Source organism: Monodelphis domestica, chromosome 2, assembly GCF_027887165.1.
Source record: "Monodelphis domestica isolate mMonDom1 chromosome 2, mMonDom1.pri, whole genome shotgun sequence".
NCBI lineage: Eukaryota > Metazoa > Chordata > Mammalia > Didelphimorphia > Didelphidae > Monodelphis > Monodelphis domestica.
In genome coordinates, this window is record NC_077228.1 from 402,204,391 (window position 1) to 402,229,320 (window position 24,930).

Genomic DNA, 24,930 nt, shown 5'->3' on the forward strand with positions numbered 1-24,930 from the left:
GACTGCAAGGCCAGCTTCCTTCGTGTTTTTTTTTTTCATTATTTTCCTGGCTATCCTTTATCTTTTGTTCTTCCAAATATACTTTGTTATAGTTTGTTCTAATTTTCTAATTAAAAAAAAAGTTTTTTGGTAGTTCAATGAGTATGGCACTAAATAAGTAAATTAATTTGGGTAGGATTGTCATTATTATTATGTTAGTTCGTCCCACCCATGAGCAGTCAATGTTTTTCCTGTTGTTTAGATCTAGTTTTAATTGTGTGGAGATTGTTTTTTAGAAAACCACAGTGTGGTTTTCTTCTTTCCTTCTTTCTTTTTTTTTAATTAGAATGACCAGTACTTTGTCTATTTTACTTGTTTTTTTTTCAAATTACCAGCTCTAGTCTTATTTATTAAATCAATAGTGCTTTGACTTGTAATTTTATTAATTTCTCCTTTAATTTTTAGGATCTCTAACTTAGTCTTCATCTGAGGATTTTTAATTTGTTCACTTTCTAATTTTTTAATTTGCATGACCAATTTGTGGACCTCTGCCCTCCCTAATATGTTAATATATGAACTCAAGGATATAAATTTCCTCTTGAGTACTGTTTTGGCTGTATCCTATAGATTTTGAAAGGATGTCTCATCATTTTCATTTTCTTCAATGAAATTTTTAATTGTTTCTATGATTTGTTCTTTAACTAACCAATTTTGGAGAATCGTATTATTAATTTCCAATTAATTTTTGATTTGCCTCTCCATGTACCCTTACTAATTATCATTTTCATTGCATTGTGATCTGAGAAGGTTGCATTTATTATTTTTGCCCTTTTGCACTTGTTTGCCATGTTTTAATGCCCTATTACATGATCAATCTTTGTGAATGTACCATGCGCTGCTGAAAAGAAGGTGTATTAATTTTTCTCCCTATTTATTTTTCTCCACATATCTACTAACTCCACTTTTTCTAAGATTTCATTCACTTCTCTTGCCTCTTATTTATTTTTTGGTTTGATTTATCTAGTTGGGATAGAAGAAGGTTCACTAGTATAGTTTTTCTATGTATTTCATCCTTGAGTTCTCCTTTAGAAATTTGGATGCTATGCCATTTGGTGCATACATGTTGAGTACTGATATTTCCTCATTGTCAATACTGCCTTTTATCAGGATGTAATTACCTTCCCTTTCTGTCTTGACTACATCTATTTTTACTTTGGCTTTGTCAGATATCATGATTGAGACGCCTGCCTTCTTTTTATCAGTTGATGTCCAATAGATTTAGCTCCATCCTCTTACTTTTACCCTATGCATGTCTACCTTAATCATGTGTTTTTCTTGTAGACAGCATTTGGTAGGGTTTTGTTTTCTAATCCAATCTGCTATTCACTTTCTTTTTATGGGTAAGTTCATTCCATTCACATTCAGAGTTATGATTACCAGCTATGTATTTCCCAGCATTTCAATTTTCACTCCTAGTTCTGCCCTTTATTCTTTCATTATTTCCTTCTATACCAGTGTTTTGTTTTTAATTGGTACCCATAATTCCCACCCTTTTTACTTCCCTTTCTACCCCCTCCATTCTTATTCCCCTCTTATTTTCTTTACAGTCTTTTTAAACTACCCTTCCCCCTCCCTTTTATTGCTTCCTTCCCCACCAGTCAGTTTGTTACCCTTCTACTTTCCAATAGGGGGCAAATCAATTCTCTGCCCCAATGGATTGGATTGTCCTTCCCTCTTTGAGTCAATTTCAATGCACATAAGAATTGAGTATTTCCTATCTCCAATTTCTTTACCCTTCCAGTATACTGATGTTCTCCCTCCCCCTCCACCATGCACTCCTTTGTGACATACACATTTATACCATTTTGTTTCTTTCCCCATTTTTTTAGTACTAACCTCTTTTTTAACTCTTGTTATATATATATATGATATCTTGATGTCATCCTATACAGTTTGTCACTGTTCCCTCTAAGTGTAATTCTTCTAGCTTCCCAGGTGATAACGATTTTTAAGAGTTACCAATGCCCTCTTTTCTTATAGGGATATGTATCATTTTAACTTATTGGGTCTCTTTCAAAAATTTTTATTATTGTTTTGTTTTGTTTTACTTTTCCCCCTCTTTTTTAATTACCTATTGATGATTCTCTTGAGTTCTGTGCTTGGGCATCAAATTTTCTGTTCAGGTTTGGTCTTTTCTTTACATATGCTTGGAATCCTTCTATTTTGTTAAATGACCATACTTTCCCCTGTAAGAATATAGTCAGTTTTGCTGGGTAGTTGATTCTTGGTTGTAGACTTAATTCCCTTGCTTTCTGGAATATCATATCCCATTCCTTTAAGTCCTTCAGTGTAGATGCAGCCAGATCCTGTGTTAATCTCACTATAGTTCCATGGTATCTGAATGACTTCTTCTTAGCAGCTTGTAATATTTTCCCCTTGGTCTAATAGTTCTTGAATTTGGCTATAACATCCCTGGGTATTGTCAGTTGGAGATTAAGTATGGGAGGTGATCTGTGGATTCTTTCAATCTCCACTTTTCCCTCTTGTTTTAGAATGTTAGGGCAGTTTTCTTGGATAATTTCCTATAGTATGACATTGAGGCTTTTTCTTTTGTCATGGTCTTCTGGTAGACCAATAATTCTTAAGTTGTCTCTCCTGTAACAATTTTATAAATCTTCTGTTTTGTGGATGAGATGTTTCATATTTTCCTCAATTTTTTCATTCTTTTGATTTTGTTTTATAGTTTCCTACTGCTTCATGAAATTGCTTGCTTCTAATTGTTGTATTCTGGTTTTTAAAGACTGAATTTCATCCCTGGCTTTTTGGTCATCCTTCTTCTTCTGGTCTGATTTTCTTTGGAGGTCATCTTTCATCTTTTTTGCCTCATCTTTTATAACCTTTGCCTCATTTTCAAGGTGATTAATTTTCTCTTTCAAGACATTTTTTTCTGTTTCCAGATGACTTATCTTGCTTTTTAAGTTCTTTTCCCAATTGTCTTCAGCCTCTCTTAATTGTGTTTTGCATTGTTTTTAGGTTCTTCCAAAGCCTGTGTTTGATTCACTGGAGTTTCTGTGTTTTTACTTGGTATTCCTTGATCCTCCTGTGTTACATTTGCTCTTTGTTCATTGCCTGGATAGAAACTGTCAACTATAATCTCTTTTTTCTTTTTCTGTTGTTTGCTCATATTTGGCCCTTCTTTTCCCCCTGTAGTTGTCTGCACTCTTGTTCCTCTCATTATGTGTTGGATCTATGAGTTTGGGCTTTTTTGTCAACCTTCACCCTTGGAGCTTAGCAAGGCTCTCAGATCAGTCTTGGAAGGGAGGGGGTAGGGTGGGAGTTGGAGCTTGAGCTTCCCTGCCCTCTGATGGCTTGATAAAATTAAGCCCAGAGGAGTTGAACTTGTAGAGCTGGATGTTCCCCGAGGCCAAAACCTTGGGAAAGGGGGGGGGGGGACAATATGAAGTGTCTCAGCTGTGACTAGGCTGGCTGCCTGCTCTGAGCTTCTTCTCCGACTGCTTCCCCACCGCCTTTGTTCAAAGCCCTGACCCTGGCATAAGTTTGCCCACAAGGTACTCCCTCCAGACTAGTGCCCTTGCCCACCTGGAGATTCCAGCCACTGCTGGAGACTCAGTACTGTAGGTGGGAGAGGGGACCTGGGACCTTCCTTCTTCCTTCCTCTTAAACCTGAGTATTCTTGAATTCAGGCTTTTGGGGGCCTTACCTTTTAATTTGAGTCCAGCAGGACAGTTTCTTGGCTCTGTCCTATTGTTAGGTCTGGTTTTCAGTCCTCTAGGAGCATTTGGTTTTTAATAAGTAAGGAAAGATTTTCAGAGGTCTGAACTTTTGTGGCCTCTATGCTGCCATCTTGACTCTGCCTCTGCTGATTTTCTTAATGATATTTGCCTTCTTTTCTGAGCTCTTTAATCCTTTAAGTCTGTATTACCAAGATAGGTTTTAATTTTTTTCCTCCATAATCTTTATTAGAACATGCTATCCAAGCATTTTTTAATTTTTTATAACCATAAGAAGATATAAATTAACAAAAACAAAAATAAATATCAGATGAGGATGATCAATAAATAAAGAGGGCAAGTCACAGGAAAGGGTAATTTTACATTAATAGTCCTATGACTACTCCATGTGACTTTCAATTAAACCTATATTTTACAGATAATAATTTCACTAATTTCTTAATTATGTTATTCTTGAGATAAAGACCTATCTCCTATAATAATATACCTGAGGTTTTTTCTCTGATCCATTGCCTTGACTCCATTATGGTTCTTTATTTATAATTCATCTCAATTCTAAAGAGTAATTATCCAGCCATAAAATATCATCAAAAAGCAAGTGCTAAGGACAGTTTTGGAATAATACAGCCTATTTTGAGAGCATATGTTGTGGGTCATGAATACAGCAGCCAATATTTTTACCAAACACATTACATTCTAAAGATAACAAAATTCCTAAACTATTCCTTTCTTTTTCATGAACAAAAATTGGCTGTAAAGTAATGAGATTAAGTACTAGGATCACAGAATTTAAGGTAGAATGGGCCTTGGAAATCCATCCAGCCCCTACCATCTTCTTTTCTCCTTTCCCACCTCTTCCTTTTCCCTATCTTGATGCCCAAGGTGGTATTCATTGTCAATAGTAGAATAAAAATTTGAAACCAGATCATCTCACTCCAAATCTAATATTTTTCCATTATATCACGCTGTCTATAGTTTTCAAACCACAAAAAAGAAAAAGAAAAAGAAAAATGCAGACAACTGTCAATAGGCTTAACTAGACATCCTATGATATGATAAAATGTTTATAACCCTGTCAATAGAAAAGGTACTTTTTCATCAATAACCTCAACCTTTTAAGAGACTGAGTCTTCCTATCTCACCCACTCTGGAAATATAGGGGTTACTTAAGGACTTGATTCCACTTTGATTGGCATAAGAACTTTGAGCTACTCTGTTTCTGATCCCAGCCAGTTTGCCCCCACTCCATAGCTAGACTAAGTGAGGATATCTAATTGGCTTAGCCCAATGCAGCTCAGAACTCCACAACACAACAGATTCACCATCTTCAGTCTCCCTATTAACTGGCATTAAAGCAAGCATATACCATCATTCCCAGCTCAATGATCACTTTCTAAAGGGCTTGAAAAGGTCACATTTTGAAATTCTCTCTTAAAGTAAACTGGGAATAATTTCACATTCAAGTTTGACTATTGTAAAGCCACAATTTTCTTGTCTCAAATAATAACACAGAGAGAAAAGTGGGCTTTGGCTTAAATTATTTAGATAGATTTTACTGAAATGGGTATTTGTGTTCCCTAATGAGAGATAGTAGCACAGACTCTAATACTAATCCTAGTCTTTACCAGCTCTTCTGAAACTGGGGGTATCATTCAGCCTCATTAGAATTCCTTCTAGGCTGTGATAAAAACAGAGAGACTCCTAATTGAGTGTTTAATTGAGGTGATTTAACATTAAGTAAATCAAAATAAACAAGGATAATGCTGACTATTGATCTTTTTTTTCCCTCTTTCTAAGACAGCTCAGGATACTTCCTTCAAATGTCCACTGCTTCTCTGGACTCTTCTAATCCAGAATCCAATCTATGCCTATTATTGATGCATAGGGTGTTCTACCTAATGCTTACTCCATTATTTTTCTTCTTTGCCTAGCAGTTACTTTTTTGCTTTCTAATGGACTCATAAATTACAACTTGTAAATAAGGGGAATTTAAGTCAGGAGGGATTCTGAAACCCAATGCCATCAGAGAGACCCAAAGCTGGTCTTGAAAATACTGTTTCTCCCATATGAAGCCATTGATTTGTGAATCAAATGATGGCTAATGAATATGGCAACCTCAGCATATTATAAGTGACTAGATCATGGACAAGTCTGTTCCTTATCACTATTCAGAGTTGTGAGTCTTCAGAAAGCTCTGTAGACACATTGATACATTTACATAATAAAACCTAAATGAAGACGGAAGACTTGATTTTGCATATGTCAGCTTTGCCAGCAGTTTTCCATTTACTCTCAGGTTTTTATTGCCAAGTGAAAAAATAGATCAAGGATAGATAAATTTTATTTGGGGCCTAATAGTCCCAAGACACAGAGAGCCTTTATTATTTGGAATTCCTTACTTTTATAGTTTTTAAATTATTACCATATAAATAATGCAACTATGAAGATGTGTGTATGTATGGGTCCATGCGTGCTTAGAATCAATGGACATTTGTTAAATTATCTAGTTATCTATCAAGAAGAACAGAGGCAGATATTAGCTTGTCAAATCTGAAAAGCATACCAAGGACAAGGGCAACCCAATTCTCCCTTCTTAGCCCATGATACAATTTTATTTTAAAATAAACTTTTTTTCTCAGGAAAAGGATACATCCTTAAACCGATAGCTTGTGAATCTAAGTATTCTATATCTAAACGAAAGGTTTGGAGACCTGAAATATTACCCAGCTGGAGCTACTTTTCCACTCTGGGGACCTTGCTATAGCATGTGTTGTGATTTGAAATTGGTTCTTGTAGTTATAAAGGATATTGCCTATAGTGCAGCTGGAGGAAGGTAATTCTTTTCCTAGGCTCAAGGACCCAGAGCCTTCTAAAATGTGCTTCTCTTATCTTTACCTGCCTAACTTGCTTACTTCCCCTACAGGCTTGCATGCCGGGATTTTATAGATTGCCTTCTGAACCTGGTGGTCGGATACCTGGACCAAGCCTGGGCACCTGTGTTCCATGTCAATGTAATGGACATAGCGATACATGTGATGCTGAAACCTCCATATGTCAGGTATTAATCTATGACTTCTCTTTATCTGTTTAAATTGTCATTTTTTTCCATGTAAATGACATCTCTGCATAAAAATTCAACACCAGGGAGCACATTTTAATCTTATTTTTGTTTAAGGAAGGATGCAGTCAAGGACACTTAGCTTAAAAGTGACTTCTCCTGCCTGAACGATTGTCCCCTGTTGATTTTTTGCATTAAGAATTCTAAATACATAGCTATTTTCTGATATATTCCTGTATTCAGTGGGAAAATAATGGCTTACACCAAAAAATATACAGCTAGTGTAAACAATAATCATACTCTGCATTTTTATAACTTCAACCTTCAAGGAACTTGTAACTTATTCTATAGGCATTACCTCATTTATCTTCACACTAGTCAGATGAGGCAAGTAGGGGATTGCTATTATTATCCCCATTTAATAGCCTAGGAAATGAATGTTAAGTAAGTGACATGGGAGGAATGGAAGTGTTTTTCCTGACTCTCATTTCAATATCTTATCCACTAGACTCTAATAAAACTATGTGTCCACTTGTAATTAGTTCCCTACTAAATATTGTTTTTTTTTTTAATTTAGCAGTTAAAAAGCAATTATTTAAGAATTACAATTATTTAAGAATTACTAGTTTTCATACTAGAGATCCAGCATGTTATAGAGGCTAGAGTGATATTCTAGGAGGCAGAAAGACTTGGGTTCAAATCCCACCTCTGACATAATGGCTATGTTGCCCTGATTAATTCATTTAATCTCTCAATATCCTGAGCTACTCTCAAAAATTGTAAATTACAGAAAATCAAAGACTTGAATTAGTATATGGAATCCCCACCCCCCACCCCGGGAGTTCCTTGCACTGATGAAATCAGAAGTCAAGATCAAAAAAAAAGAAGAAAAGAAAAAGAAAAAAATGTACCTGGAACTGTGATAGTATTGTTTCTCATACCTAGTCTTCCATTTCTTTACCATGGAAATATGAAGAGAAAATGAATTTTTGAAAAATTCTCAAATTTAGTTCAGATTCTTTATAATGGTTAGAGACAACTTCTCCTGACTCCACTTCCAATCTACAGACAATCTTTGACCAAATAATCCTTCATTAAAATTTCTTCATAGTCTTATGGAAAATGTGCTACAATCTTAACCTTGAAGATACACTGTATTCAGGGGGCAGGAATCTAAAAGTGAAATGTAGGGGGGCAGCTAGCTGGCTCAGTGGACTCCAGGACTGGAGATGGGAGGTCCTGGGTTCAAATCTGGACTCAGACGCTTCCTAGATATGTGACATTGGGCAAATCACTTAACCTCCATTGCCTCACACTTACCATTATTCGGCCTTAGAACAATTCATTCTAAGTCAGAAGGTAAGGATTTTCGGTTCTTTGCTTTTTTAATAAGTGAAATGTATTGTCATTGCTATAGTCAACAATAAAATCAGATATCATGGCAACTATTTTCTATCAAAGAAAATTATTTTCAGCCTAGATCAAATATATATGATTTAGAAGAAATTGAAAGCTTCAGACAAGTAAGGATTCTACAAAAGGGCTAAAATCATAGATTTAAAACTGATAGGGGCCTTTAGAAATCATCTGTCCCAACCCCTTCATTTGACAAATGAGCATCCTGAGGAAAACATAAATTAAGTTACTTGACCAAGTCTAAACAAGTAATAAATGGCTATAGCTAAGTTTGAACCCAGTTTCTCTGATTCCAAATGAAGTCATTTTCTCATACCTCCTACTTGAATGTTTCAGCCTATCATGAAGACAGCCTTATTATTTTGAAGAGCATGATCAGCAGTGTGGAACCTCTGGCACATTCTATCATGCTGAAAACATATCTTCTAATATGGCCCTAGTCCCAGATAATATCTTCTCTGGTTGAATGACACTAAAGAAAAAAATAATTGCTCTTTCTTTAAAGAGAGATTTATTGCCACTAGATGATAAATATTTTTGTCTACAGCAAACCATGAAATGAAAAAAAATTAAAAATGTGTCCCTTGTACTTCTGTACTGCAGTTGAAAGAGTGATAGGGGGGGAAAGGCAGAGTATTAAGAATAGCATAGTTTTTAGACTGTTAATTAACCTTGACAATAAAGTAGTAGAGTTATTTTAATTATGTATCCAAAGGCAACCAGAAACATATTTCCATGAGGCACCTGGTCATCTAATTCATATTGTTCATATTCATCTTAAACAAAAATCAAAATTTTAAAAAGCAAGAAACAGTATGTTGAAGAAAATTTTAGTTATTCATCCAACATCTGTTATAGAGGATGGATAAATTAATTCTCTGAAGAACTCAACAACATCATCCAAACTAAATAAGTATATGCTTTAATACTCAGTCTTTAATTGAAAAGTGGGATTAAATAAATCAAGAAACATATGTTGTAAAATGTTTCAAATTCAGAAATGAAAGGGACCAAAAGCTTGTAGAAGTCACAGAAGCTTCATACCTATATTGTATGACCATTTTCTTCATTAAGACTCATAAGATCCTAGATACAGTATTCACCTAAACTCATCATGAAAAAAATGAAATTTACTAAAAAGCATTAGAGATAGAAAATTATTGGTTTCCTAAATGAAATAGTGATTTCCAAATCACCTCTCTGTGTTGAAGCCATAGACTTGTAAAAGCAAAGGCCACAATCAACTTGAAATTAGAAATATGTAGTATTCAATTAAAGTAACAACAAATTATCCATGTTCAAAATGGAACTAAGAAAAATATTAATGTGAACTATCACCATCTTCTACAAAGGTTTAAGTTTTAAAAAACAAAAAACAATTGACACATGATGGTCAAATGATTCCTGAAAATACCTCAGTCATTAAGCATTTGGTCTCCTTGCCAAGTGGATGAATCATAGAACCATAGGTAATACTAGTTTAAACTATAAACTTCTATGTAGAACTAACCAATACCTTGGCCCCCAGTGTACTAAATGAGGAAGTAGAAATGTTGGGAAAATGAGGTCATCTAAAACAAATCAAATATTTAGGGAATTAGAGTGAGAGGTGGCATAGTTTTGAGAATATTGAGTTCAATTTTCAAGAAATCTGAAGTGAATAGGATGAATGAGTGAAAAAAGCATTATTGAGTAGTTACAATGTACTTTGCTAAGTGAACAAGAGAATCTTTAAGGGTTGGCCTTGGCAAGAAAAGACTTTTTCATTAGAGACCAAAGTGAAAGAGAATATTAAAGGTGATGTCAGAGGTATATAAAAAGGTGGAGGAAAAAAGAAAGAACAAATGGCCTCAATTTTTTAGTAAAATATGAGGTAAGTTTCTCAGTACAGAGGGTTGTGGACTGGTTGCTAAGGCAAGCTTGAGAAGAGAAGATTGGAGCAGTCACTGTGGTAATAAAAAATTGAATAGGAAAATACAGAAGGATGACCTCACTTCAGTGTAGACCCAGTTGAGATTAGATAATATAAATTTGTAGCTACATCTGTCAGCATAACTACATGAGCTCACCCATCCCCATTCACCAGCACAACAGAAGCAATGCTGGAGACAGATGAAAGAAGTCATCCAAAGTTAGGGCTTGAAAAGGCATGCAGAGGGGTAGGACAGGGGAGCAAAAATTTCAAGAGCAGAAAAATAATGCAGAGTTAAATTAGATATTGGAAAATAAGGAGAATATAATTATAGCAGGGGGCAATGGAATGAAAAAAATAGTACTGGGGGTGGGGGAGGAATTAGAAATTAGGCTGAAAATAAATGTTTAAGAAATGATAAAGAATAAGGTGTGGTTGGTAAAGGAATTTCAGAATTCTTCAACATGGAAAAAAATAGAATTCTTGTGTGTAATGTCAAGTTCAAGGGTGACAATGCCCACAAGAAGTTGAGGAAAATGCAGAATTTGACTTCAGGTACTGAATAGGTTAAGGGGAAATTAGATTATTTGAGGTATCAGTTCTCTTAATATGAAGGCAGCAGTTGGTAGAGAAAAGAAGACTGTGAACAAAGTACAGAACTCATTGAGAAAGGAGGTAAAATGTTCTGAGAATTAATGATGTTCCTCAGGACTTAAAATGGGTTATAAATTTTGAGAAACTAAATTTCAAAGGAAAGATTGCCAAGTGGTTATAGTTTAGGAAGTTCCTGGAAATTGCAATGGAAAACCAGTATTCTGAATCTCCCACTTAGACCATTGATATATGAGAAAAGGTGTAATGAATATTTTAAAAAAAACAATAAAGAGTAAAATGAGGCTAGGGAGGGGTTTAAAAAAAGACTCCAGGTCTCAGTGAAAAAAAGAAGAGATATAAAATATTTTTAAATAGTGCTAGAGTGTGAGTGAGTCCCATAAAACACAGTGGAAGGCAGATCTGGATTAGGGCATCACAACATAAGACTAAAGTGGATGGGAATGAGGGCATTGAAATCTGTCATCAGGGAAGAGGTATTATTTTTCAAGAGTTGAGGAGGATTTCATTAGAATGGGGAGATTTAAAAAGTACTAACCATCGGGGAAATGAGTTCAGATCAGAGTATTGGTGGATGGGAGGAAGTCGTAAGAGGATAAGTGATTAGAAACTTTAAGGTCTCCCTCATGTATAGTCCTTCAAGACTTCAGAAAATGCTTCTGAGTCTTGATGGCATCTAGAAGCTTGACTTCATGGCAGCCACAAGCACAGCCTGTTTTAGTCCTAGGCATCCAGAAGCCCAGTGAGGTGCATGAAGTATTGCTCTGACCTCGGACACTTCAGAGTCTAGCAGGAAGCAGGAATTGGTATGTTCTTGGCCTTCTGGAAGCCCAGTCTATTATCAGGTTCTTGGATCTCCTTCTCCTTTACCTTGGGAAGGGAGTTCATTCATTTCATCCTCAGTGTAATAGTTGTAACATGTCAGCAACATAAATGTTTTGCCTATAAGTCATTTTCTACTTAGGGGAGAATACCATGTTCACTCTTACACTCAAAGTCAGAGTGAAGGAGAAGTGTCAACAATAGCAGCATGATTTATGGGTTGTGTTTGTGCACTTAACCAAGAGAGCTGATAAAGATAACCAAGTTGGTATGTGGGAAATGCCATAAAAAATTGACTGTCCTATAAAGTTTAACAACATTCACTCAGTCTAGGAGGAAACAAAAAGAAAGTTGTAGGTACAGGAGAGATGCATTTACTGTGATAGCACCAAACTCCTCTGAGTACTTTCATTAGTATCATTTTTTCAGCCATGTCCTTTATTATATTCAGGCTGTGGCTCAGATGTTAATACCAGTCCAGTTTTCAATATGTTGATAACAGAAGCAAAGGGCTGACAACTATTTTTTTGAATCTTTTATGTCTCCAAGATTACCCTTGTTCGTATTCTGAGGGTGTGCAAAACTGTGCCATCAATTTGTCCATGCTGTGCTTTGCTTTGGTCTGACTTGCAAAGAGAAAAAAGACAAGTCCTTTAGAAATGCTGCCCAGATAACACATACACATCACCTGTCATCCTGCTCTATAACTACACATTAAAATTCATAGAAAAGAGTTGGTTATTTTAGTGGTGTCATCTCTCACATTGTGGCTCTAGGAAAAGGAATAAGTGGCTAATGTAAATGAGTACTTCCTTTGGATGGCTGAATAGGCATTCATGGTAGGACAATAGTACCAGAATTAGTTTCAAAAATGAAACAAATCACAGTGTTTTGCCCACCATTCTGCTAAAGGACTGTGAAATATGAATGTCATGCTACTGTTATATAAGGAAACTTGACTAGTTTCACATAAACTGTAAATAACACCTATAAAATGGCAGGAAAAGATTTCAAATAGGCAGCATGCCAGACAAGTAGCACCAGTTGATGAAAGTCTTTAGTATTCAATTGTCAGACTGACCATATTTCAAAAATAAATATTAGGATTTCTAAAAATTGGACTACCTGTATGAAATAAAGTGTAGCATTTATACCCCCATTTAAAGGTACCAATATTCTGAAAGTCATGAGACAACTATCTTCAATCATAGGAATTGAAATCATTTGATACTTTAATGGTTCATTGTTGTGTCTTTGAGGGTACTTTTTCCATTTCAATACAAGGAATAACTACTGTATGGCTTAATCAGAGTTGGACCTTTCTGTGGCAAAAGGAAAAAAAAAACGATTATTTAGTGGCCAACCATCTGGTGAAAGCACTTCAATTTAGCAGGATATGAAAAAATCTAATCATAATATCATTACTCTTAAATAGAACTGGCATTTTTAGTTAAAGAAAAGGTCGTACAAATATCATATTGATCTCTTCATATATGTGGAAGAACTCAAGATATAAAAGCACCTCAAATAGATAATTCACTTCCTGTAAACTTAATCCAACAATATCAGCTTGTCATTTAGACTCAATAAATGTAAAATTCCTAATGTGATACAAAGTATTGAAACTGAAATCTTTCAGTTCAAATCCAGAGGTTCAATAAAACTAATGGATAAAATGAGATTCTTAGAAATATTTTGGTCTTTACCCAGGCATGAGATGGAGTTAAGGCTATCAAGGAGAAAGCTGAGATTGTGTGTCAACAGACTAGCATACTGAAGTAAAAATATAATGGAAAAACTGACATTTAAAGCAATCACCACTTACACAATAGCTTCTATTTTTACTACAGTAAATGGATCTTGAAGGTGTCCAAAATAAAGACCAATACAATGTTACCAAAACATAGGGCCCATCACTCCAGAGACTGCTGTATAAAGATTAATCTTTCCTCCTCAAAGATGAGTACTCAGTCTGGGAGATCTTATCAAAACAAGTAATAAACATAATAAAGATTTACAAAAATAATTTTTGGAAAAAATAGACCTCATTTCACAAAGCAATAGTAAAGATTGACAATAGGTATCTGTTCCTAGATTTGTCCAGTCAAACGCATAGTGGTTCATCTTTGGATGAAGCTGTGAAACAGCTAAGATTCAAGGATGGGAACAAAAGGCACTTCATGAGTGATACTCACATAAACTCAACCAAGAATATGTTGACAAAGAAGCATCACATAAATGACTGAATCAGGCAGATTTGTTTAAAGAAATGGAGGTATATATGGTAGTACTTTGATATCAAACTATTCTCATCAGAAATTAGAGAAATTCTTTCTTTAAAAAATCAGAAATTATGGATCAATTCATATTATGCAATGACATGGTAGAAATTGTGAATTATCACTCTAGGACCATGATGGTGAAACTATGACACATGTCAGCAATGACATGTGTAGGCATTTTCGATGGCATATGGTCACATGCAGGCTCAGTGTGCCTCGGAGCCAGGAACCACCCTGGGACCCGTGCCCACAGCTGTGGCCATGGCAATGGCTAGGCTCTGCCTGGGTGGGAGGGCTACTGCATGAGCTGGCCCTGTGGGCAGGGTGGGGGGCAGCAGCAGGTGGTGTACGTCAGGTGGCTAGGGCACGTGGTGGCACCTCCCATGGGGATGGGGAGGAGGGTCTTTCCAGACTGACAGATGGACAAAGAAGTCACTAAGCAGGTGAGTTAAATAATTAGTTTTTGGTTTATTAAATGCAGTTATATATTACAATTATACATTTTTACATAAGCTATAAAGATGTATATATATACATTAAACATAAGCTATAAAGAACATGAAATTATGGGTTTTTATTTTTTCTCAAACTGACACACCACCAGAGTTATATTGGTTTTTTTGGCACATTTTGACTCACCAAGCTCAAAAGGTTGCCCATCACTGCTTCAAAAATTTAGTCTCAATCAGGTATTTAGAAAGATATATCAAGTGGTTAGAACTATGCCCTCTAGAAATATATCCTTTATAAGCTAAAAAACAACAAATCCTTGTACAAAAATACAAATCACAAAATATCCTTGAGAACTGAGTAAGCAAACTACAGGGGACTGAGAACATCATAATAATCCCTGGTCCACATTAAGTAATTAATGGGGGGTTTTCCTAACATAATTTAAGAATCATTGCCCACAACTGCCCATATATAATACTGATCTATAATTTAAGATGAGTATTTTAATAGAAGACACCATGCTGAATAGTTATCTTCAAATGATATGAAATGAAAACTTTGCATCATATGGGGAACTAGTATAATAAATTAAAAAGCATAAAAAGAAATAAGAAGCAAATGTCAAGATTTAGAGACTGGTAGCAGTAGTAATGGTGGTAGTAGTTTTAATTTGGGGAGTTTGTTCAGTTGTACATTGAAGATATAATAGCCTATTACTATTACTAAGCTATTAATAGATTTAGTCGTTGGAAGTTGGTGGTTGACAGTTTGGTGGAGCAGTAGTTGAAAAAGGCTTGACTGGAGATAAATCTTCTATGAAAACCTATTTATTATATTTACTTCTATAGGAACAGTGATATGAAACAGAAATTAGACATATTGAAATAGGAAGTTTAGGAATTGTAATTCCCTAACTCTAAAATTATTTTAACTAAACCAACTCCATTCTGCTACAGTAGTTGGGTGGCTAAGGACCCCACAGACCTAGGCAACAGAACTGGGAAATACTAAAGAGATTAAGCCAAGATAGCAAAGTAAGAAACACTCAAAGCAGTCCAACCATATTCCAAATGACAACAGAAGATCAAAAATATCTCAAATCAAATATTGGAGCTACAGAACCAATAGAAAAATGAGTAAAGCAATGCTCTAGCCTAAAACAACACAGAGAGACAGCAATAGGGTCTCATCCTATGGGGATATGAGGAGGGAGCACTGAACAAGCATCAGCAGAACTTGACCCAATACAGAACTAGCCACAGGAAAAAGAACAGAGCCAACTGGGTCCAGCCTCAGCAGAACTCAGACATGATACAGCACAAGTGATAGGGGAAAGAACACAGCTAGTTCTGTTCAGCCTCAGAAGGGTAAGAGCAGAAACCAATGCAATACTGGACAAGCAATAGTGAGAGGAAAGCAGCCCTGCATAGTCCAGCAGGAGTACAAGCTGACTGCAACCAAGCATAGGTAGCACTGGGACAAACTCTGCATAATAAGACCCAGTCTTTGTGGGATTAGACAGAACTCAACTGAAACCAGCTGAAATACAGCTGAACCACCAGGCCACCTCTGAAGAGAGCTCAATCAGATAAACAGCTGAGCCAACACTAGGCATAGTACAAGGGTGGGACAGTAATACCTCCATCCCAAGAATGGAGCTAAACTTCAGCATATAAACAAAATCAAGGGGGAAATTGAATCCTAAATGAGCAAGAGAGAGAAAAAGCCTAGAGAAGTATTTCAATAAATGACCAAAATATGAGCAAAGAAGGTAACAGTAATAAAAAATGAAAATGTGTGAACCTTCAAAGGAAAATGTGAAAAGATGTCAAGCCAAAATGAACCCAAGGAAAAGCTCCAAAAATGGTAGAAAAAATGAATAATAAAAACTTAGAAAAAATTTAGAAAAGAAAATAATAGAAAAAATCAAAAGTTTAGGATAAAAACTTACTGAAGAAAATGATTTCCTAAAAAATAAATATAATTCTTCAAACAGGGAAATTACTCACCTAGAAAGGAAATATGACTTCTTAAAAATCAGAATTGGCAAAATGGAACCTATCAGCTTCATAAGACATCAGGAAATGATGAAACAAATTCAAAAGAATGAAAAAACAAATAAAATAAAATTTGAAATCTCTCACTGGTAAAACAACTGACCTGCAAAATAGACTTTTGAGAGATAATCTAAGAATCACTGGACTGCTGAAAGCCATGATCAGGAAATGAGTCTAGACAATAAATTGAGAGAAATTATTAGGGAAAATTTCTCCAAAGTTCTTGAACAAGAGGATAAAATAGAAATTGAAAGACTCTACCAATCACCTTCTAAAAGTAATCCCAAATTTAAAAATTCCAGAACTATTATATCCAAATCCTAGAACTCTAAAGCCGAGAATGAAATTGTGTAAGCAGACAGAAAAAAATTCAAATATTGTAGAGCTACAATCAGAAATAAATAGGACCTAGCAGCTTCTACGTTAAAAAAAAAAAATCAGAAGGCAAGGAGTATGATATTTCACAAGGAAAAGGAACTAGGGCTTGAATCAAAAACCATCAATCCAGTAAAACTGAACATAATACTCCAAGAGAAGAAATAAAGATTTAATTCAACAGAGGAATTCCAGTCATTCCTAAAAAAAACCAGAGCTAGAAAGAAAATTTAGTGATCAAATTTCATGCTAAAAAGAAACAGAAAAAGCAAACAGAAAAAAATCAAGGAAAACAGTAGGATTAAACTAATCGCATCCCTGCACTGGAAAGTAGTAACTGGGACGCAAGATTTCTATAGCATAAGAGACACTTTAATATCTAAAGTACTTTAAGTAATCAAGGAAAACAATGAGATTAAATTGATTACATTACAAGTAAAAAGGTAATAACTAAGATGCTTAAAGATATCTATGTTACTTGAAATATCTAAGATACCTAAAATATTTAGAATTTAGGGTAGGAGTATATATATATATATATATATATATAGAGAGAGAGAGAGAGAGAGAGAGAGAGAGAGAGAGAGAGAGAGAGAGAGAGAGAGAGAAAGAGAAAGAGAAAGAGAAAGAGAAAGAGAAAGAGAAAGAGAAAGAAAGAGACAGAGACAGCAGTTAATAAGTAGAATATGATGGCATGATAGTCAAAAAATCAAGAGATAAGAAAGAGTAATATACCAGAAAAACAGAAAAGGAGATAAAGTTGACTGCCTAACATGACAGAAAAAGGAAAATAATCAATGCTGTAGAGGATGTGGAAAAATCAGGACACTAATATATTTCTGGTAGAACTCTGAACTGATAAAATCATTCTGGAGAGCAGACTGGAACCATGCCAAAAGGGCCATACAACTCTGTATACATTTTGACCAGCAATACCACTACCAGGTTTGTGTACCAAAAAGATTAAAGATAAAAGAACCCCCTGTATAAAAATATATATACCAACTCTTTTTGTGGTAGCAAAAAAAAAAAAAAACAGGAAAATGTAGGAGTGTCCATCAGTTGGGGAATGGGTGAAAAAAATATGGTATATGATTATAACAATGCTATTGTGCTATAAGAAATTACAAATTAAATGATCACAAAGACTCCCTAGAAAGACTTCGATGAAATGATGCAAAGTAAAATGAACAGAACCAATAATGTATGATGAATATCTATAAATGGCTTAATTCTTAATAAGGCAAAGATCAAGGATAACTCCAAGAGATTAATGACCAAAAAAAAAAAAAAAGGGAGAGAGAGAGAGAGAGAGGATATCCACTCTTATCAAAGGAACAGGAGTCCCAATGAAAATTGAAGCATACCATTCTTTATTTTGTCCATGAATTTTTCTCTAAGTCATAAGTGTCTAATTTGTCAATATGACGAATGTGGAAATATGTATTATATGCACAACCTATATCATATTACCTGCTTTCTTAAGGGTGAGAGGGAAAGACTATGTATTGCAGAATTTCAGAAAATGAATATTGAAAAATTGTATTGACATGTAACCTGGGAAAAATTTTATTATAATAATGAAAAAGAAAAGCAAATGTCCCCTATGTTGTCTACTCTGACTCCAAAGTAATTTCAAAAATATTTTCCTAATATATGGCAGATGAACCCACAAGTATATCTCAATGCTTTTATTCAGTTATCAGTAGCCATTTTTTCTACCTCTGTAGTAATCAATAATAGCAGAATAGCAACTTACCTCCGAGTCATTTGTATCTATACTCCATAAAGAAAGAGAACAGGAACAAATTAATGATTATCATCATAATAACCTACATTTTTACTTCATATCTCTTTTGAAATCTATTTGGCTTTATTAGAATTTTCTAGAGAGGCTCTAAATTTTACCATAACATCTTGCTCATTTTTGTTTTTTTAAAACTATTTTAGATGGATGTTATTCAATTGTCTTTTGCTTTCCAAATATGCCACTGTATTAATCATTCATTCATCTTTAACCTCTATTTGAGATTACTAGTTTGAGATTGTACCTGTACCAAACCACCCCTTATGAGGGGAGTAAAATGGTAAACAGAAATCAAATTCACCCTTTGTTTTCCCACTTTTGCTTTTGTTTTCCCAAAAAAATTCATCTTTTATACCTTGACTCATTCTTTAATTTCAGAAAGACTATTGAAAAGTTTACTGCTGGATTAAATAGGGTAGAATGACGGGGGGGAAATGCTGGATTTGGAGTCAGAGGAATTGACTTCAAATCTTGACACAATTTCTACACATTTAAATCTAAATAATTTGCTCATATCTTTGTTACTACCCTGGCCCTTCCCTTCCCTATAAAGATGTATGTGGCATTAAGGATTTTTATAACTAAATTGAGAAAAAAAAGTACATCTCTATATACATTTGTGTATGCCAATATTAATAATTGAGGCACATTGCTTCTCACTTTCTTCTAATATTAGGATCCATAATGCAACTATATTGCATATTTAGGATCTGAAGACTGGCTCAGGAGAGTTGATTTAAAACTCAAATTAAGCCCAAGTAAACCTTACTGGTAGCTTTGTGTTTTGCTTTGACATGAGGTCCCTTATCAGTTCATTACCAATTATGAGGCTGAATGAACCCTTAGACTATGGAAAATTGATAAATAAATGTACCAGAGTTTAGCTAAGAGCAAGAGAGTAAGCCATAGTCTCTATAGGAAAAGAACCAATAATCTTACAATTAGCTATGAAATGAGTTGGACTCTGTCCTCCCTTTCCTTTTCTTCCCCCTTCATTTGCTTAATTAGTTGCAATGCTCAAGGACACAAAAGCATAAATTTTGGAGGGGAAAAAAGTAAATATGACTTTGCTTTCCTACCAGTCAAAGCCCTAGAACCCCATGAGCAGAAAGTGTTGAAATGTCATTAATGTGACAGAGGTGATGCCTTTCCTATATAAAAAGGGAAAGGCTATATTAGCTGTTGCCACACATCCACACCCCTCAAACTAATCTATGCCTTAATAGATGCCCAGTTCAAAAGGTAGACATAGAACTTTCAGTATACGCCAATTCCAGTTTCCTTGAGGTTTCAGTCAGCTCCGAAGTAGATATATTTTTTTTAAAAAGAATATATTTCAACAAATCTTAGGTAAACAATAAAAAGTACCTTTTATGTCAACCTCAGGGCTAATTTACCCCAAAATCACTTTGTTAGAAAAGCACTTAAAAAAAGAAAAGGAAAAAAGAAGCACTTGCCACTAAAAGTAGGAAATAATATAGACAAGACAACATGATCATAGTCCCTTTCCATTTCAAGAAAATTCTTGTGGACCAAGAAAATAGCATTCATTCAAGGTGTAATATTAATTGGGAAAGGAAATAGGGAATTGAAAAAATGGGTGATAAATGGGAGGTTGGAGGAGTGTAAGGAGGAGATAAGGGGAGAGAAGGAACACTGCTTGGTGAGGCAAGGGAGGGAGATGCCCCCTGCTGAGAGGAAACCGCAGGGGTCCAAAGAGGTCTGTTTGTCTTTAAATGACTGAAACTGAAGTTCAGCTCCCTCTATGACCAGAAAGATAGTCCACTTATCTGACTGTGAATTCAATAACATAAAGTTTAATAACTAGTTGGGATTGGAGGGTTTTATCAGCTTCAGACCTGAGGCCAGGCCCCAGAGGCTGGTGGAGAGTTTGTCCCACTTCCGTCTACTCGCGTTGTTCTAATTCAGAATCTTAGCAGTACATAGAAAGCAAACAAGAACAATTCTAACCTTTAGAAGCCTGTGTCTTTGGGCTGAACCAAGAAGAGCATGCCACTCCAGACTGGGCTGAACGAGCTCCTCTCTCCTCCAACACCAGGACGCGAGTCCCCCGGCAGGAAGGAAGTGCTAGTCACCAGACCCAACTGCCACTCCCAGTTGGGCCCTTCCCCCACAAACTGTCAGTCTTGTTTCCTTTCCACAAAGGGTAGAAGGAACATCTGGGGCTAAATGATAGAGTTTAGCAATTCTTGGAATATATTATCACATTTAAATGAGAAGACAACATGGGACAGAGTTAAATTATTTCAGTCATGGGTCATGATTTTTTACTCATTTTCAGTGTAGATATAACAACATAACTCCTTTTATTATTCAAAACAGAGAATCCCATTGAAAGTTGTTCATGTCAAGAACTAGTGAAACATTTGTCAATGTTTTAAAAAGAAACTGATCTGAAACCAATAATCATTCCCTTGGACTGGAAATAAAATATGCATAAATTCCTTTAAAAATCCTTACCTTCTGTCTTAGAATCAATCCTAAGGGTTCATTCCTAGGCAGAATACCAGTAATGGGTAGGCAGTGAGGAGGGGAGGGGGTCAAGTAACTTGCCCAGGGTCTCACAACTAGAAAGTATCTAAGGTCAAACTTTAACCTTCCCATCGCCAAGTCTGGCTCTTTATCTACTGAGCTACCTAGCTGCCATCTGCCTTAATTTTGTTAATATTCATATCAAACATTGTACCACTTTCTCCTTTATAGAACTGTCAGCACCACACTGCTGGTGACTTTTGTGAAAGATGTGCTCTTGGATATTATGGAACTGTCAAGGGACTGCCAAATGACTGTCGACAATGTGCCTGCCCACTCATCACTTCTAGCAACAAGTAAGTATGACAAAGTGAACCCCCTTTCCAAATTAGTGAAACTCTCTGCCTTGCTGCTCAAAAATATGCCTAAGACCCAAATGTTTGGGGTCAGATAAGCAAACATCAGATTGGATATAACAAGAGGTTGACTCATAATTAATAACTTAAAAGTATAACACATATGGCTTCACTATATATTATCTAGATCATTTTTTCCCTGAATGATCTATTTTTGGGTTAGTGATTCCTCCTTTTTTAATTAACACTTGATAGGTCAATTGCAGAAGATGAAACGTTCACTGAAAGGAATTATGCAAGAAATATTATTGACCCATGTGCTAGATTCTTTCCAATATGACATAATCTACTAAAGATCTGTCTCATTCTTGGATTATTATTCTCCTTTGTATTGTTAATGCTTTTGTCCAGAGATTATATTTGTCAATGTGATTACACAGAATAATTGAAAACTATTGCCTTTAAAAGAGTAATTTTTCATATAATATTCTAAATCAGGATAGTCACAAAACTGATGTATAATGAACAAAGGTTGTTACCGAGGAAGTGTGTCCTCCTCTCAGTGGCAGAGAAACTGGAAGTTTCATTATTGTTTCATGATCATTTGGTACTTATTTATGGAATAAAATCAATTCCTGAGTGTTTTTACTCATCTTTCTACTGAGGGTCTCTGTTTTTATCAGTGAGGTAAATAACGTTCAAATCTCCAGAGCCCTGAACTAGAATTCAAATTCTACCTCACATATTATCTAGCTTTGTGACATAAGTCACTTAATATAGCCTCCCTCAATGTTGGCATTCGTACCTTTAAAGTGGAAATGATGATATATTTAACACCTACCCAACACAAGTTTCAGATGACTTAAAATATATAAAATAATGTGTACCCTTAATGTACTATAAAGATGTCACCTATTATTATGAAATTGGTATGATAGTATGGTAGAGAGAGAATTGGCCCTAGAGTTAAAACAAATTGGATTCAAATTCTGACTGTGATACATGCTACCTGTATGACCTTGGGAAAGTCACTTAATCTCTTAATTCCCTAGACAGATTCCCAAGACTATAAATTACAGAGAAGATATTGCTCTGTATTAGTAAAGGGAGTTTTCTCACTAGGAGTTCCCTGTGCCAACTCCTCCCTCTCAAACCCCTTAAAATTTATAAAATCATAGGTCTAATCTCTATCACAAATAGTATCATTATTAAGAGGAAGACTTTGTGGCACAGATGATACATCCACAAAAAGTTCATGTGGATCTGAGGGTGTGGGGCACTGGAAGAGAGAGAACATGGATTGCAAAATGTCTGAAAAAATATTATTAATAATTTATCAACATGTAATCTGGGAAAAACTAAAACTTGGAGGAAAATAGAGTTTTTATATATCCACACAAGCTGGTGGCTGTACTTCCATGAGGTAGTTCTACCTCCACAATAGACTAGTAATGTTTCATTGGCATCCTGGAATAATCATGCTTCTTCATCTCCAGGTTCACCACTTTGATGGTACTCTCAACTCAACAAGTAGAAAGAACACTGAACTTAAAGCTATAAGACCGCATTTTGAATCTTAGTTCCCTCCAACACTCCACTACTTACTGACTCTGTGACCTTGGGAAAGCCACTTAATCTCTTTGGGTCTCAGTTTCCTCATTTATAAAGTTAGAAGATTGAATCAATTAGTGTCTATAGATCTTTCTAACTCTAAATCTAGCATCTTAGGACCTACTAAAACATTCTTTTTTATTTAAATTTATTTGTTACATTAAAATACTCTCTCTTCCCTCCCACCATTACAGAATCCTTGATTTGATGAAACGATAAATGTATATATAGGTAGACAACAGAGATAGAAGTTACAACCTGCCACCATGGTCTCAGTCTCTTACTTGATATCCCTGGATCTTTAGGAACAGTCCATCATGGAGGTTTATTCATCCAGCATGACTATGGGGGCCATTGGCTCAAGAGGTCACCCTGATCTCTATGACCTTACCTTGTGAATAATTCTCCCACAAATTGACCAATTCTATTTGTGGCTATTCATTGTGAAAGCTGTATTTTAGGCATGGAGGCACTAGTTTGAAGTGAGTGAAGGACCTCACTTTTGTCCACTTCATCCATAAGAGCTTTCCAAATGCCTGGCAGTTCAATTAACAGTAGATCCCTTGAGGACTATTTTTAAAAATCATTATCAAATTACCAGCCATCCAAAAGAACAGTGTAGATGTACTGTCATGAAAACCTGAATTTATATGCTTAATGGATTAGTCATTCCAACATAATCCTCGTCTACAACACAAATCTTACATCCACTATACCTCAATCAGCATTAATCTTCTGGCAGCAGTCATGGGGTGTTGATACTCAGGATTAGTTCTCTGCCCCCTAAGCAGGCAAATTACCTATGCCTGTTAGAGGGTCAATGTCAGATGAGCTCCTGAACCGTTAATAATAATAAAAACTATCTGTGCAAAGCTAACAAGTCAATGAAAAGGCACAACATAGGTAGAAGACTAACAGAAAAGGATTAGTCATTTAAAGGGCATAAACTCCAAGGAGAAAGTCAGCAATACAACCCATAGTCTCAGATATCCTGTACAAACAGCTAATTAAACCAGATGTCTACAAGGATGTTAATTCATCCTTAGAGGTATCATTGAGACATCTAATCGGGTAAGACTCATGACTGGAATAGGGCTACAGAAAACAATATTTTATTCAAATAGAATTTTTAAAAGAGAACAATAGAATGGTGTTATTAATTAAGAAAATATTTGTATATAAGGAAATGGTACCAATGGGATTGTTAGACAAGGTAACTTTTGAAAGTCCCTTCCAATTATAGATTAGTTCTATGATCCTTACTGGTAAAACTTGATAGGAAGTATTCTACTGCTGCCACAACTGGGACAGTGCAAGACCTTTCATTTTGTCACTTGTGAGAATAATACATGGACTAGTCCATACAAGGACCAAGTGGGGCAGCTGATGACACTGCAGCAATATCTGCATATGATCTTTAGGTGACAAGTTACATTCCATAATAAATTTGCCCCTATTCCTAGGGTATTATGGCATCTGGTAGTTATAAACACTGACCAAGTCAGCTTATCTTTCCCTAAGTGGGACTTCTTAACACAAACAAAGTCATCCACCTATTCTTATAGAAAATTGTTTCTCTCTCTGGCTTTCCCTCTGGGAGAGGACCCACTTTATTTCACACCTCTGGGCTGCACTATAATTACAGTCTTTCCAGCAAATATGCTTCTTTCCATTGCATATGTCTATTTGTCCAATGTGCAAACAGTCCACAAACCAAATCTTAAAACAGTACCTTTAAATGCTAACCCTTGTGTCATTAGGATTATTGTGCCATTCGACTCATGTTATACCTCCCAGCATTTGTCCACCCCAACATGTTCTTTACTATGAGTTATTCCCACCTATAGTTTTTTCTCCTCTACTCTATGCTTCTTAGGTCCTTTTGTAATGAACAAAAGGTTTGGTCTTCCAGTATTGTGAGAGAAAAAGAGTGGAGACCTCCCTT

The 24,930-nt window shown here is 35.5% G+C and overlaps 1 protein-coding gene across 1 annotated transcript in view; it reads left to right on the forward strand.

Moving 5' to 3' along the window:
• The window catches only part of LAMA2 (laminin subunit alpha 2), a 923,420-nt gene that overhangs the window by 689,774 nt on the left and 208,716 nt on the right, over positions 1 to 24,930 (forward strand). The window contains exons 29-30 of the mRNA XM_056818751.1: positions 6,655 to 6,789; positions 21,250 to 21,374. Coding sequence (XP_056674729.1) covers positions 6,655 to 6,789; positions 21,250 to 21,374 — 260 coding nt within the window. The remainder of the gene's footprint in view (positions 1 to 6,654; positions 6,790 to 21,249; positions 21,375 to 24,930) is intronic.